The sequence below is a fragment of the Neophocaena asiaeorientalis genome, unplaced genomic scaffold, assembly GCF_003031525.2.
Source record: "Neophocaena asiaeorientalis asiaeorientalis breed wild unplaced genomic scaffold, Neophocaena_asiaeorientalis_V1.1 scaffold55, whole genome shotgun sequence".
Taxonomy (NCBI): domain Eukaryota; kingdom Metazoa; phylum Chordata; class Mammalia; order Artiodactyla; family Phocoenidae; genus Neophocaena; species Neophocaena asiaeorientalis.
This window is the reverse complement of record NW_020175684.1, coordinates 261827-279250: the sequence shown is the minus strand read 5'-3', so window position 1 is coordinate 279250 and position 17424 is coordinate 261827. Positions and strand designations below refer to the sequence as shown.

Genomic DNA, 17424 nt, shown 5'->3' with positions numbered 1-17424 from the left:
TGCTGTGCTCCATCTGTGTATTGTATCATCATCCCTCCATGCTAGTGGCTCACTGCCTCAGTCTATAGGAAACACTCTAAATCTCTATTTGGGACAGAATATGCTTTGATCATCATGTCATCCATATAGGAATATTTTTGCTTAGTTCAAAATACCTTGACTCCTGGCAAAATCCGTGCATAGATGGTAAAAATCAATGGGCAAAAGTTTGAGGAGAAACAAGACATTTGCATAGTCTCAAAGTGGTTCCCCCACTGGGATTCATACTGTTCTCCATAGTGGTTGTATCAATTTACATTCCCACCAACATGCGATCATTTTTTAATCCCAGAGGGAAAAGTAGTAATTTTTTTTTAAAGTAGTAATTTTATAGCAGAGAAACCTATCAGATAAAACTGAAACCAAGTGATCATGGTTAACAATAAGACAGGACATCATGTGCGCCCTGACATTAACTGGAGACTACAGATGTCAATGCAGCAGGGATCTTAGATTTGACCCCAGCACAAAAAGGCATTAACAGGAGGCTGTGGAATTCAAATTAGGCCTGTAGTTTAGTTAATATTATTGTCCCAACATTAATCTCTTGCTTTTGGTAGTTGTACTATGATTTTATAAAATGTTAACATTAGGAAAAATTAGGTTATGGGTATACTCTCAGGAACTTTCTGGTATTTTTGCAACTTTTCTGTAAAACTAAAATTATTTCAGAATAAAAAGTTGAAAAAAAAATCCCAGTGTTGACTGAGTCCCCACACATGCTGTTGCCACGTGTTCTTGTGATGTGGGTGCAGTCTGAGCGCACCAGATACACACACGAGGGAAAGTTAACCTGTGCATGCTCTCCTCTGCAAAACAACCCAGTCTATTTATACCGAAAGGTCTCAATAATAGGCTTTTTCAGAGTTCTCAGGGAAGGTGCTGGTAATGTGTGGCCACCATATTAACCCTCTGTCAATTCCCTTTGTTATCATCACCCCTGTCCAGTTTCTTGCCTGAGTTGCATCCACATATACGTCTGGTGTGTCTGAAAGAGCAGGGTGGGCCTCAGCAATGGAGCGAGGGATAGCAACATACCACCCCTCACACCGAGGCAGCTAACGGTCCACACAGCGCCCACGGCTCACCAAACGAGCTTTCATTACTCCGTGAACACCATGGTGGCATCTTCAGGTTTCCCACAAACGAATCAAAGTATCAGGGAGAGCCTCTGACAGTGAACCAAGCAAGAGCTCCACTGGACTGCCATTCAGTCTGGTCCCTAGAGGGCACTTTATTTAATCTTTCCTCCAGATTGTCTAAGCAGGATTTTCAGAAAAAAGTGAGCAAATTAGGCTTCTGTCCAGCTCTCACTTTCAAGAGAAACTTCTAATGTTTTCTCCCACAGTGGTCATGACTCACCTGGAAACATGGAAGAGACAAAGAAATTCTCCTCTGGCTCTGAGACAGCCTCGCCAGGCCAGAGGATTAGTCATCCCCACTTCCCTTCAGCAAGCACTGCCCCCATTCTCCCCTACCCCTCATTTTAATCCCTCTCTCCCTCCCTGATTTGACTTCAGGGTTTGCTTGGCCATGGTGATGCCCCACGGAGCTAACAAAAGGAGCTACTGTCTCAATGCTTCCCACAGATCTAGGCTGAGGAATAAGATGTGAGGGGTGTGAGGTTTAATGTAAAAGGCCATCCCTCCTGCCCGACAGCCATGGCTGCTGCCTCAGTGTGCCCGGCCAGAGCCTGTTCCTAAGGGACCTCTCTCTCTCTTTCCCTCTCACACACACTCACACACACAGTGCCTGTCCACACCTCTTCTGGGAACATGTGCCAATCGCATTCCTCCCAGTGTACCTGTCCCCCTCAGACAGGGATTTCACAATAAATAATTCTGATAAATATGTATAGTCTGCTTGGTACAGCATGAACTAGTTAAATTTTCATATATATCCTAACTCAGTGCTTCCTGAAGAGCAGTACTTAAAGAAGATATACTCAGGGTTATAATTCCAGGTATGCCTGGGCTAAGAGTTCAGACAAATTATTAAACTTTACTTGCTTTCATATTTATAAAAAAGAAAGGCAACTCCATGTTCGCTGAATGTAGACACAAAAGGCTAGAATTTCCAATGTTACCATATTCCTTTTTCTGGTTCCTTGTTCAGGTTCACTTGCTTTCATACCACAGACATATTCTGAATGAGCTCCATTTAGCATGGAGTGCCCTTTACCAGGACCCCCTTGTGTGCCCCCTTCAGTGATGTTGCCAGAAGACTGCCTTACCAACCAAGACAACCCCTGGAGTTGCCATTGGGGTGCAAAGAAATCTGCATTCTTATTCCTAATCTCTACCTGCTCTGATATTCATTCTTTAGAAAAGTATGCTACTCAGGATGAGTCTGGAACCCAATGGACTTAAGCTCTCTGCTCAGTTTCTAAAACAAAAGGAACGAAAGGTAGAAGTTGAGGTGGGGGGGTGGGACGGTGGGGGAGTTGTCCAGATTAGTTATTTCCAGGGGTATGGCAGGTGATTCCAGCAACCAGCATTTCCTACATAAAGTGGGTGCCCAAGTGTCCCCCAAACCTGGCACCTTAGGTCGCAGGGGAATTTACTGTCACTGAATAGTGATAGACAGTTGAGATTTTCTACATGGCAGCCATTGTACTTTTGGGTAAAGCCTACCATGATAAGATTTTAGAAGTATATTTATGAATGGTACCTTTCAGAGTTTCTCAATTTGCAGTGGTAAAGAGTGCTTGCGCATGACCACAGAATCTAGAGGAGGATAACAAACTCTGTGGGCCTTGACTGTTTATAAAGCAGTTTATACATATCTCCTTCTAAACTATCCTGGAGAGCTGCATCTTAGTGGCCACCTGTCTAATCTCCTCACTTTAAGGATGAAAAACAGTGATGCTCATGGAGGTTAAAGGACTATCTAAGGTCTAAAGGCCTTACACCAATTCAATATTCCAGCTACCATGTTCCATCTCCTCTGTTCTAAATACTCCAATTATTCATCATAGAAACCTCATTTATTCTTTGGGAAATGCAGTTCGAAAAAGCTTAAGGCACACGTCACAATCGTGAGCTGAATAAGACTGCAAAGAGATTTAATGATAATTATTTTTATGTTTCGAAAATATAGGCTGAGGCCCAGGAAATGAAGAGGTTCTATTTAATTCTCAGGGCAAACCTGAGAACAATGGAAAAGCCTGGATCCCCTAACTCCTGCTTTAGGGTTCTTCCCCCATATCACAGAACTCCTTCGTTTACTTTCAAATGCTTTCATGAACTTCACAAAGAAGTTGGTCGCTTATTTTTCCTACCCAAAGGAAAAACAAAAAGGTAGCTTTATGCTATTAGAGGACATTAGAATTATGTCAAGTATTTTAAATTATTACTCTAAAAACCTAAGCTTTGTCTCACATAAATGCTGCTACTATAGTACTGTGACCACTCACCCTGTTAGTAAGTAACATTATTACAAATAACTTACCAAGAACTGTCAGCTGAATCTTCTTATTTCCAACACCGGGAGCTTTTTTCACTTTGCACTGGTATGTGCCAATATCTGACAACTGTAAATTTGTTACATTTATTGATGCATCACCAGATTTGAGATCAGTACTTGTAAAATGTACTCGTCCCTTGAGATCTTGATAGTAGTCGTCATAAATTTTGTCTCCAGAGTATAAAATAATCTAAAAGAAAGCCAAGATAAGACAAGGAAGAAACAAACAAGCAAGCAAACTCTGTCTCATTAAAGGAGCTCTGGATACACCATGGTACTGTAGGATCCAAAAAAAGAATAAGAACACGGTATCATGAGGAATCTACAAGTATTCAAATCACAGGTTAAGAAAACGGAAAGAAACCACAATACGATCCCTAAGTATGGTCCCACACTGTCATTGTAAATGGGGAAACCAAGACCGCCACATGATTAAGTAATGTAGCCCTCTATCAGAGAGCCATTCGGGGAGACTCCACAAGAGCATGGATTTGTGAATTCTGATACACTCTATTTTCAGCTGCCTCAGAGGATGCAGTATGCTGATCAACTGTATAAAATCAGGTACAAACCACCACTACTGCCCAAAAGGGGCTTATGATAATTTACCCGTGGAACTTAAAAACAAAAAAAGACAACATTTTTTGTCTTAATATACTAAGTTGGAGGCACTCGAAGGTTCCAGACTCTAATAGATAAAATAATAAAATAAACCTGTTAAGATGTGTGTGCCCAGCCAGGTTAACAGGACCTTCCAATTAATCTGTGACTAAGATCAAAGACCTTTCCTAATTCCACTAAGTTTTCTGAACCACTGTTATAGGCATTGATGGAAATAACTAAAGGCTAGATTTAGAGGGAAAATAAATTCTGCTAAACTTGACTTGGAAAATAACTTATAACAGTCATCTCTAACTATCACTAAAATTAATTGAACACACTTTATAATTTTTCATTCGCTAATAAAATCCTTCATTCTGGCCATCTGAGACCCAAGAGCCAAAGAGCAGTGGTACCAAAGTCAAATAATAATCAGAAGAGACAACTACAGTCTACATCCTGCAAATAATTTTTTATCTGAGATGTTTATTATGAACAATAAGATCAGAATCAGTGCCATCTGTAGGAATTTCTCCAGGACACGGACTTGGGTTCTTCTATTATCACCTCCCCTACCATGATGACCCCACCCCCAATTCACTAAAGATCTTTTGCTTGTATAAAGTGTCTGCACTGCAGACGCACTCAATACCGGTTTGCTAAGTAAACAAAAGACGCAGTCGAAGGGTCCACAGCTGACTTACTCTATAAAACAAGCCATCACTTTGTTTGTTCCATCTTCTCCCCACACCCAATTGACAACAGCAACACTGAGAACTCCTCAAATGAGATAGTGTCTCTTCCTCTATATTAAACTGTGGACTCTCCAGAGCCACAAAGTTCAGTGCCTCATTTTGCTACACACACGCCTCAGTAGTCTTTCAAGGAGGGCCTGACAAATAAAAAGTGTCTCCAACTGTCAGTCATTTTTGTAAACTTACAAAATGTAAACATTTTGTAACTTAATGTTTTCCCATGAAAACAGTCTTATAAACAGTAGTTAAGAAACCGGGAAGTAACATTTACCAGGCAATTTTGATTCCTCTTTACAACCCAGCAGCGATGGAGACACTATGAGGAAACCAGGGGCTGTCACAGACCTACTCTCCCAAAGTCACACAGCTGACATGCAAACCAGATCCATTTGGCCTGCCACTGTATACTGACTGACTTTATAAACATTTCTTTATGACTTACAGGCTTACGAAATGCTAATGCATATTGTATTTCAGAGAATTCTTACCACAACCCCGAGGCAGGTGTACTTGGTCCTATTTTACACAGGAGGAAACAGAGGAGGTAGTACACATTAGTGCAGAGGATAATCAAGTGCGGGCTGGAGGTGGCGGGCAGGGCAGGGTCAGAGAGACTGGGGTTCAGACCCCCAGCTGTGTCTGTTGCCAGCGCCGTGACCCTGGGCATGTTCCTTCAAATCCCTGGGCCTCACTTTCCTCCTCCTCACAGGAAATGATCCTCATTCCGGGATGCTGTTTTAAGGCTTAAAAATAAGTATATATAATTAAAGTATATAAAACTCTGCCCAGCACACAGTAAGTGCACAGTACATGGTAACTGTTTGCTGACTAAAGAGATCACACAGGGAATGATGGAAATTCCTCCAGCCCAGTCCCCCACCGCACTGCCTGCTAGCTTAAAAATATTAAAATAAGGATTTGGCGAGCATTATAATGTAGCTGAGATTCTATGTAGGCATCCTCTTCTGCATCAATCTCTCCCTAGGCCCTTCTTCCTTTTGGTCTTCCTTTACTGTGTTTTAGGTTAGAGGCTAGGCTTTGCCAAATTTGCCAGAATTGCCCAGAAATGGACACTTGAACCCAGTTCCTAGTTTCACACGTGTCTCACAAGTCCTGCAGGCAGCAAGGTTGGGCCTCCCACTCAGCACAGAAGTCCTTGTCTCCTTACATGAACAGAAATGCACGGCTATAGGGCACGCTGGACTTCTTGGTCTTGAGACGTACCTGGTCACAGGGCTTCACCCGTGAGTCTTAAGCCAGAAGCATTTATGACCTGTGCTCTCCATTCATGCATCTTAACCACGGAACCAGAGTCCTGGACTCTAAAGGGGGATGGGCACTGCACTGGCGAGGGAGTCCGGGATGTGTAGGACCTCAGGTAGAAGCCTGCACTCAGGGTGCTGGCACTGCCATGGAAAGCGGAGAGGGGATGGGGCTCCCCTGGTGGCGCAGTGGTTGAGAGTCTGCCTGCCAATGCAGGGGACATGGGTTCGTGCCCCGGTCCGGGAAGATCCCACATGCCGCGGAGCGGCTGGGCCCGTGAGCCATGGCCGCTGAGCCTGCGCGTCCAGAGCCTGTGCTCCGCAACGGGAGAGGCCACAACAGTGAGAGGCCCGCGTACCGCAAAAAAAAAAAAAAAAAAAAAGAGAGAGGGGATGAAGAGCAAGATGAGAGGGGACAGGGTATCTGGGCTGAGTATACAGGATGAGTCAGGCTCAACTTATTTTGCTTAGGGGGAGAGAAGGAAGTTCTAGTACCAGAATCAGGGCAGAGATATATCCTTGGAGGGGGTGGCCCTAGACATTTACAACTTGGGAAAGCACCTTAAGTTTTTTCTTCACAAATACATCATGGACAGACTGCTTGTATTTGCCAAAAATAGTTAATTACCTAACTGCACCGATTCAGCCATTAAACGGCTGGATAATCCCTTCTTTAATATGGACCATAAGTAAAAATTTCCCTTCCAAATATATTATATATAATATTCCTCCAAATACTCGAACTTCTTTTTCTCTCCCTGGTTTAATACAATTTATTAACACTGATTTTTTTAAATTAAATATATCAGGCAAAGCTAATATGAGGCACTCTAAATTAGTGGAATATTCTGGTACCATTAAAAGGCAAAGCGTGATATGTGTATTTGGAGATGAGGTTGAAATCGTGCCCCCAAAGGGTTAACAGAAACTGGTGACTAACAGGAATTCTTGAGCTTGTCTTAGAGAACAGCAAGTAAAAGCGTGGCTTGTTCAAAACCCCTCCACTTGTACCCTACCTTCTCTGACCCAGCTCGCCTTAATTATTTTTTAACTCCTTAACCACCTTTATAGACAATGCTGATGTATGGGTCACACAGTGATGGGGGGGCTTAAGTTGTTTTCCAGGAACTGGGAGTTGGCTTCTGTCCAGTTCAAGCCAGCTAAGGTTGGTTGGGACCACTGACCCTAAAAATGAGTCTGGGCAGGTGTCCATTGAATGGCCTTTTGACGTCAGAGGGCTGAAAACTCCACCCTCAATCATGCTAAGTGTCTCCATTTCTGAACATGAATCTCAAGAAAAAGCATGTAACTAAGATATATCTGCTCAGAACACTGATGACCTCACCTTTTCCTAACTCCAAACACCTTTCCCCATGCCTAAGACCACCCTGCTTCTTTATCTCATAAATATGTCAAGCCCCTTGCCTTCAGGGAGGCAGATCTGAGATTTGTTGTCTCCTCACTTGGCTGCCTTGTGAGTAACTCTTTCTCAGCTGCAAACTCTGGCATCTCAGCTCTTGTCTTTCAGCATTTGTCTTGCTGCAAGTCAGGCAAAGGAACCTGGTTTAATAACAAGGTTATAGGGCAATTTTTCTCCTTTGTGCTACTTTTGGCTTTTCAAGTTTTCTACATTAGGCTCTTATTAATTTGTAATTAGAAAAAATCCTATAATAATACAGTCATCCCGGGGCTTCCCTGGTGGCACAGTGGTTAAGAATCCGCCTGCCAAAGCAGGGGACACGGGTTCGAGCCCTGGTCCGGGAAGATCCCACATGCCGCGGAGCAACTAAGCCCGCGCACCACAACTGCTAAGCCTGAGCTCTAGAGCCCGCGAGCCACAACTACTGAAGCCCGCGTGCCTGGAGCCCGTGCTCCACAACAAGAGAAGCCACCGCAATGAGAAGCCCGCACGCCACAACGAAGAGTAGCCCCCGCTCGCTGCAACTAGAGAAAGCCCGCGCGCAGCAACAAAGACCCAATACAGCCAAAAATAAATTAAAATGAATAAATTAAAGAAAAAGAAACTAGATCTTAATTATAAAAAAAAATTAAAATAAAAAAATAATAATACAGACATCCCTCCGTAGCCCCGGTGGGGATGGGGGTGGTCCAGGACCTCCTTCCCCCTCCCCTCCTCAGATGCCAAAATCCGCAGATGCTCAGGCCCCTCATACAAGATAGCGTACTTATGAGATGATTTAAAGTATATGCACCCTCCCATATACTTTAACTCATCTCTAGATTACCTACAATACCTAATACAATGTAAATGCTATGTAAATTGTTGCTGACATGTGGGAAATTCAAGTTTTGCTTTCTGGAACTTTCTGGATTTTTTTTTCCCGAATATTTTCAATCCATGAATGGTTGAATCCACAGATGGGGAACCCACAGATATGAAGGGCCAACTGCTGTTTTGATTTTTAAGGAATTCAATGTATAGGATATTTAACTTGCAAAAATATGGAAAGCAGACTGTAATAATACGTACCTTCATTACACTGTTAGACTTGACCCTTATACTGGTAGTGGAATCCTTGTGTGAAATGTAAAAATTCAATTCTACCTAACCTTTCACAAAGCCTAGTTTACCAGGCATCCCCTAACACGTTATGCACATTCCTGCTGCACCGTCATACCCGCTCCATATACGCCTCCCCTGCTCCCTGGCTCACATATACTTCCAAGTCCAGATTTTCAGAACGTTCTCAAGTTCCTCTCCTTCCTTGCAGCCTTCTCTAAGAAGTCTGGTGACCTTTTCTTCCTCTTGAAATCGGAGGTCACTTATTCACTTCACTCCATTACATAAGTGTCCTCAATTTCCACAGCATGTGCCTTCCTCACCTACACCATAAGCTATGACTTTCTTCATAGCTCCCCAGGTCCCCCCACACGTTATCAGCACAGTGACAGACACCGAAGACCAGTTCCCCAGCATCTGCCGAGTAAGCAACACATACCACTTGATCCACCTTCTGATTATCCGCTGGTGATAGCAGCCACTCGATGTCCAGAGGTCCCTGGTCTTCTGGACCGAGGGTAAATTTGCATGGCAAATAGGCAGTTTCCCCTTTGGCCTTTTCAATCATCTGTTCAGGAGTAGTGATACTCAAACTTCTGGCGAAATCTAGAATATGAAACATGTATATCGACTGAGCATCTGCTCTCAGGCTGGCAGCACACTCAGCACACCTCAGCTCTTCAGAGGGAGCACAGGATGTGGGTGAAACAGGATTTTATTTGGGACCACAGTAATGAAATTCCAACTCAGCGGTCCCCAGTTTTTAAGTCTGTGCTTCTGTAGAAATAGAATGACAAATATTAATATCCATCTTATTCAATACAATTTCCTTTCAGAACACTGGGAAGTTCCCAACATTATATGGAATACCAGCATTCTCATATGAATCATAAGAACCTAGTAAAGGATTTCTATTATCCAAGCAGATGTTTAAAACTGAACCTGGCTAGAGTCTCTGAAAGGGCAATTATGTCATACTAATTCAAGGCCATATTAATTCACGCTTCCATGGTGCCAGCGACACACCTGGAACTCCCATCACTGGGGCACATGCTGATGAATTTTGACACGTTTCCTGCCAAGGCTTCTGTAATTCCAAATTTTTATTAAATTTGATTCAGTAACTTTTATCGAATGCTTAAAAATATTTCTAAGTAATAAATTTTGATGACAATTCAAAAAGAGAAGAAACTGTCAATTTATATATTTTTAAATGTACCAAATAATTGACCTCAATATTATCTTTAAGACATTTCTTACTGTTTGTCCCTTCTTATTTCCCTTCTGAAAAAGTCAGACATATTTATTATATCATTTTTTAAAAGACATCATAAAATTCCATAACCTATCCTCAAATTTGTATTCTATGAAACTTCCACTTAGATCACACTAATGTTGGATGGCAATATTTGAAAACTCTGTAAAAGCAAAAATAGATGTCCTGAGCCCCAAACAAAAATTCCAACATAGTTTCTTCCAACTGAGTTTGTGAGAGATGGCTAAAACCCACTGTAACCCCGTAAGAATTGAAAAAAAAGTCTCCTCCTTGTGGCTAATGACTTACTGTAACAAAATCAGTATCTTTTACATGCAAAATAGATGGAAATTAACTACAAGCAAAATGATGCTATTTCTTACCAATAAGGGAAAAAATACCAAGTTTAATTCACACATAGATCTGTTCACTACTTATGTATTACAATAAAGATTACAGTTTGAGCAACCAACAACTTAATATAAAATGCAAATTTAGTCTGTAAATGAACTATCACACAAAACTTTTTTTTTTTTTTTTTTTTTTTACTATTTACACTATAAAAGTTTGAACCACACTAGTCTGTCACTGTATGTTTTTCTTGTGATAACCTAACATTTTCTTATAGGTAAAGTCAAATGTGTAACGTATGCAGATCTGAAGTTTCAAATGAATACACTGGTTTCCGTTCAGCAGCTCTACAACGTGGGCCTGACTTTCCGGGCTGGATGATGACGGGGAAGAGGCCCCAAGCACAAAGATTATGATACATGGGGCTTTCCTCTCTCCCCCACTTCCCATACCCCTGCTCACACCATAAAAATAAACACGGAGCAGAATTAAAAGTAAATCCAAGTCCTAATTCTCCATAATGATGACTTTGTTGCTGGTTTTCAAATGACGCATTCCAACAGAACAAACCAAAATGAAGAATTATATTATTATCCATCACATGAAGCTTTCCATTAGCTCGTAGAAGAGGCCTAATACACACGGACTATCAGTTGTAATGAAATGTTAGTAAGGTTGTAGCCAGTAGATTGAGAAGGAAAGAAAAGTCAGGTTACATTCAAGACCATTTATATTCAGGCACCATCCTAGGCTTTTATCACATTTAAGTGCACTCATCAAACAGCAAATTAAAATTGGACACAGACTCTCTGCAGGCCCTCCCCTCAATCAGAGGTGGCCTTGTTTTGGCCAATAGAAAGTAGCCTGAGTACTGCTGAGCCAGTCCCAAGGCTAGGCTTCAAGAGGCGTTGCTGCTCCACATAGAGAGAACCGAGGTGTCAGACCAACAGCTGTTAAGTACCCAACCTGCAGCCACCCTAAAACACCAGCCCAGTCCACACCAGCTGCCTGCAGCTCCAGGAGTGACCCTAGACAGGATCATGAACTAATACACGATTGTTCTTTTAAAGCCCCTAAAGTTTGGGTTGGTTTGTTAAACACCAATGATTGATATGCCATCCAAAACCACTGATTCAGCCCAAATGGACCACTTACCATCCCCCCGGAAGTCCACACTACTCCATTCTCCATTTCACGTGCACATTTCTATTTTAGATGGTATGATTTGATAGGTATCTGTATAATCACAACTATTTCTCCTGATTAATATTCAATCCTCTGAATCAATACTTTCTATCATTTCTAATAAACTCAATTCCATTCCCACCTCATTCACTCAGGCACTCCGCTACCTCTCCAGCCTACAATGATTTTTCCTCTGTCTTCCTAGTAATGCTCACAGTACTTTACTTTCTGTTATCCATTATCACCCATTTGGCACTCAGCGAATACTATCTTCTTTCTTTTTCTTTTTCCTTTTATAAACTCAGGCTCCATGGTTTTTGTCCCATCTTCTAGATATCAATGAGCTTATCTTCCCATACTACCTTGTAATTTTAAGTGAATTTTTTAAATGCATGCCCTGATTCACCATTAGCTCCACCAGGGTCAGCAGAAATTGTGGGTACCTTTATTCTCTGTTGCGTTCCTTGCACATTAGTAGAAAATAACTGGTGACTGGATTATAAGTTTGATGAATTTTAGAAATGTTGAAAAATAGCATTAATCTGCCAGAAGGTCCTAATACTTGAAGATCTCCTGTCTACAGCTCCTACAATTGTCTGCATTTGTCTGGGTATGAATACCATATGTATGATGTAAGATAAGAACAATCTAAGTACAGTCCAGGATGAGAATTCCATTTCAAACAAATCATGGAGCTCAAAAATACGGAGGCAAAAATATATAAGTAAGAATGAGGGCTTCCCTGGTGGCGCAGTGGTTGAGAGTCTGCCTGCCAAGGCAGGGGACACGGGTTCAAGCCCTGGTCTGGGAAGATCCCACGTGCCACGGAGCAGCTGGGCCCGTGAGCTACAAATACTGAGCTCTGCGCGTCTGGAGCCTGTGCTCCGCAGCAAGAGAGGCCACGACAGTGAGAGGCCCGCGCACCGCGATGAAGAGTGGCCCCCGCTTGCCACAACTAGAGAAAGCCCTCGCACAGAAACGAAGACCCAACACAGCCAAAAATAAATATATGAATAAATAAATTTATTTAAAAAAAAAAAAAAAGAATGAAAATTTGCTATAAAAAAAAACAATTAAAACTTCCTGGTTACTCTGTGCTTCTAGAGCTTTTATTTTATAAAAAAATCAAATGAAAAGTTTAGAGGCATCAATTAGATATCTAAATGAGTAAAAGTTTAAATTCTCCTAATTCATGTTCTCCGTACTTATACTACAGTTCATTAGAATGAAATGTAACTTCGTTTTCATGATAGTATCATCCATTCTTTCTTCTTTGATACATAAAAATTACTTTTCTTTTAAAGAGTATCTTAGAAAACAGTTACATGTGTATAAAAATGATCTGGATAGATATCAAACTGTTAGTTATTTTTCACAACTGAGATTTTAAGAAAGGTGAGCTTTATAATGAGATTTCCTTAATATGTATACTGCTAAAAGAAATTTTAAACAGACTCTTAAATGGCTTTCAGCATTTCTTTTTCCAAAAAAATGTTTAAAACATTCAACTGCTCTTCATTGTGTTGCACTAGAAATGAATTAAAATCTCAAGATGGTAGAAAACAGTTATTGGGTTTCCTAGCAACACTGAAGGGGCCTCTCTGCACGAGGGCATAGTTTTTCAAGCACTGATGTATGCATCAGTCACAAATTGTAGAAGACAAAAGGCAGACACTTGGTCTCAGGCAGTGTCTCTGGATATTCTTAACACTGCCCAATTCTATTTATGCAGCAAATTGAGTGATAATTTAACTTGCAAACTACTTGTAAGTTCAAACATGGTCTCAAAACTAAGTCAAATAACAAATCTTCTTATAATTTTATTCAAACATATTCGGAATGTGATGAAATACGCAGCACATGATCAACTACAAGTACTTGGAGGGTCCTGTTAATAAGTGCTCAGCACTGGATTATGTAAATAAACAGACTGAATCATGTCCCTTTTTGGCAGTGACTGAAATAACATCTCCCAGTTTTCTGCTTGCTTTTTCTAATCTCCAAATTCCAAATCACTTGAGTCTGTGGAACCTCTCTTCTGCCCAGTCTGACTTCTATCTGAGCATCAAAATGACATGAATTCATCAGAGTATTTTTCAGCTTTGATGTTGTCATCTTCTGCCAAGGACTTCGATCTGTTTCCACCATCAGAAAGGAGCAGAACTGGAGAGCATGGCAGGCAGTACTCCTCTAGAAGACAGGCAACGTTTGCAACTGAAAACCCGCCTTATTTCTTTCATTTCTTTTCAAGTTTGAGGTACATGTTAACCTGGATGTCTTCAGCTATCTTTTCCTTCTGTCAATCTTAAAATCATAGGAAGTTGGAACGTGCTCATGAAACTTTACAGTTGATTAAAAAAAAAAATGAAGTAAATGTGTGAGAATTTTCGATAATGTTTTGACTGAAGAAAGTCTTAAAGAAAACTAGAGAACACAAAACAGAGAACACAAAAGCTATGAAGAAAAACACATAAATTTAACTATATTATAAATCTTAGGTTAAAAAAAATCACCATTTAGCTTTCAACAAAACTTGCTGAACAAAGGATGGTTTTCTGCTATTCTATCACTGAGGAAATGAGACAAAAGGAAGGATCTGAAACATGTTTTCCACATATTTATCTATACAAGCAAGACACTAAATGTGGAGTCTGACCAAAGATGGCATATGCACAGGGATCTTTCAAGCAGTGACGAGTGAGGTGTTTTCACCTGGGTGGAGAGAGGGGCTCCTACATAAGCTGTCTAGAGATCTAAGCAATCAATGAAATGCTTCATTACAACAGAATCAAATGGCATTCAAGAAATTCTGGATGCCCAAGGTAAGCAGGTCACAATACACTGGGGACAGCACAGGAAAGCAAACTCACAGGCCCAAGTACCTTTGTATAAGACAATGGAAACAGAAAGAGCCAAGCTAGGCAAAAGTGTTGGAAATATTGCAGCACCCATGGAGGGCGAGTCCAACTTACTGGACCAACACTACAGGAGGCCTGTGAAATACAAATGCGCAAACCCACTTTGAGGAATTGAGGCTGAACTCACAAGACCTAATACGTGCAAGCATGCATCTGAAAACAACCCCAATGTCCAACAAAAGGCAGCATCCGAAAACAACCTAGATGCCTAATAACAGGCAGCAGAATTAGGGTAAGAAATCCAAGCCCTCCTACCTGAGACAAAGAACTAGAGCAAACACACTAGGCCAGAACGAGCCCGCTCCAGCCAAAGGACCTGACTAAAATATGGCTTTCAGGTAGTAAAATCGACTCCCACTTATATTAATGGAAGTTCGACTAAACACTGCCACCACCAGGTTTAATTCCACTTACCTGACAGCAAAGGTAGTTATCTAATCAAATTAGATCTTTCAAAAAGAATATGACCTTTAACATACACTTTTAATAATAAATATACAAGTATAATAATACTCTGGGGGGAGTGTGCTAGCGACTGAATCGTGTCCCATCATAGTTCTTTGGGAAGCCTTAACGAATCCCCCATGTGACTGTGTTGGGGACAGGAGGTGATTATGTTACATTCGGTCGAAGGGCGGAGCCCTAATTCGATAAGAACTGGTACCTCCTTAATGTAACTTTGATGTTCTGATTTATAATACATATATATTTGGTCTGTGTCCCAGTGCCTGGCACAGAGCTCCTAGGAGCGATCAAGGTGTCTTTTGTTATGATAACGGGACTTTTAGAGAATGCCTAAGGAACGTAAGGATGGGCTCATTGCCAGGGGAGGTGATCATGTGATGAGAGGATAAGAACTACCAATCCCACCCCCAACCCTGGGGGGGGAGGGGGGAGGGGCTGGAGATTAAGTTCATTCACCAGCAGCCAATGATTTGATCCATCATGCCTCTGTAATGAAGACTATAAAAACCCAAGAGGACAGTATTAGGATAGAACTGGGTTGTTAAACACATGGAGATGCTCAGAGAGCAGGGAAGCGCCAAGACTCTCCCCATACCCTGCCCTAGGCATCTTCCATTTGGCTGTATATACTTTTTATAATAAACTGATGATCTAGTAAGTAAAAATTTCTGAGTTCTGTGAGCCGCTCTAGTAAATTGAGCTAAGGAGAGGGTGGTGGGAACCCCAGATCTATAGCGGGCTGGTCAGAAGCATAGCTGACAACCTGAACGCGCAACTGGCGTCTGGAGTGTGTGTGCGCATGAGGGGGGGTGGCAAGCTCGCAGGACCGAGCCCTTATGAACCTGTGGGTCTGACGCTACCTCCGGGTGGATGATGTCAGAACACCCAGCTGGTGTCAAAGTATTCCTTGGTGGATGTGGGGAGAGTGCCCCCCCCCCACAGACAGCAGAATTGGTGTCAAATTAAAATATCCCAAATGCAACCATTTTTCTCTATATCCAGGCCACTACCATCTCTCCCACAGGCTGAGCCTGCTGTGTTCCCTGCACCCACTCTACCTCATTCTGATCACCTCCATGCTTCACCTATGTGCTCTGAACAGCTGTTTCTGAAACTATACCACTGCCATGTCTGAACACCCCTGGCAGCCCCTCCCTGGTTCAGACACCTTTATCCTCCTCAAGGCCCTTGGTGAGCTGGCGCCTCCCCACCTCTGGCTGCTCAGCACCCACACTCTCCCCGCGGGCCTCAGCACTGAGCACCCACACGCTTTATAACACTGCCTCCCTTGCTCCATCCCACCTTTTGGACTCACTTCTATTACTTTGGTCTCGGCTCAGGCACTTCCCCAGAAAGCATTCTTTCTTTGTGCCCAAATACGGACTGAATCCAATGGACTCCTCAGCCAGCTGATAAGGCCTCCATCACAAGTACTTACCCTGTTTTACTGAGGTTGCTTCTTCACTATGTGTCCTTCCTACCCTGTACCCACAGTGAATATTTCGCATTTGATTTAGAAGCCAAATCTTCTTGATTATCATTGATTGCCTAGCAAAATTTCTGGTGCTCAGCTTAAAAAAAAAAAAAAAAAAAAAGGAAAAGGAAAACTCACAGGCACAAGTAGTACCTTTGTGTAAGAGAAGGGAAACTGAGGATCTACCAGAAATGAAAGATGTTTCATTTCAAAATAGTGGGGAAAAATTAACAAGATGTAATGTGGCTAAAAGTAGGTGAAAATACGTTAAGACTTTTCTCTATTAAAGATGGAACCACAACAATGAAAGTATCCTGGTCTGTAGCCAATCACAGAAGGAAAGCAAAGAAATCAGAGGAAGCACCAAGGGGAAAAAGATGAGTTAAGCGCACACTTGCGGAGCACCTGTGTTTGTGCACGTTTCCCTCGTCTGAAAGGCCCAGTTTCTCCCACTGAAAGCACCTGTAGCCATTCAAAGTACCTCTCACCTGTGACCTCCTCTGAAGTTTTCCCAGATCCCCACAGGCAGTGTTAATTGCTTCCTAGTCTCAATTACACAACCCGCACCTCTACTGAAGGTAGTTGTTCACATGTCCCTATCCTTAAGCACATACTTTCACTTGCTTAACAGAGGGCCAGGGTTTCATCTCTGGAGGGCATGTTCCAAGCCTTAATTCAACAAGACCCCAGACCTGCCTTGGACGAAACTGCTCAGTTCCAGTGGAGGGCGGGAGCTCAGAGCAGAAGGAAGGTGAAGGAGCTATTTGAAAGAGGAGTGGTGATGGGAGAGAGGACCATGAAACCTTTCGGGGAAAAGTATGGGAAGGAGAGCCACGGGAAGACTGTGCATCCAGGGGAGTAAAGGAAAGGAACAGTGAAGTCACTGGAGATACATGGAGCTCAGAGGGAGCTGAACAAGCCTGGTCGTATGCTAACAGGAGCAAAGACAGATGCTTATTACTTTAATATTCACATTACAAGAAATGTTAGCAAATGTGGTAAGAAATTAATGTGTACGCAACTTTATGTTTAGTTATATATATATATATTAAAGCAGCCTACCTGATCAGTCACTCATTTTTTAAAATATTTACCTATTTATTTATTTGGCTGCACCAGGTCTTAGTTGCAGCA

The 17424-nt window shown here is 42.0% G+C and overlaps 1 protein-coding gene across 2 annotated transcripts in view; it reads right to left on the bottom strand.

Annotated features, from left to right (window-relative positions):
* The window catches only part of CXADR (CXADR cell adhesion molecule), a 71577-nt gene that overhangs the window by 31265 nt on the left and 22888 nt on the right, over window positions 1-17424 (bottom strand). For both annotated transcript variants that reach the window (XM_024732034.1, XM_024732036.1), the window contains exons 2-3: window positions 9082-9248; window positions 3490-3694 (exon numbers count right to left, since the gene is read on the bottom strand). In XM_024732034.1, coding sequence (XP_024587802.1) covers window positions 3490-3694; window positions 9082-9248 — 372 coding nt within the window. The remainder of the gene's footprint in view (window positions 1-3489; window positions 3695-9081; window positions 9249-17424) is intronic.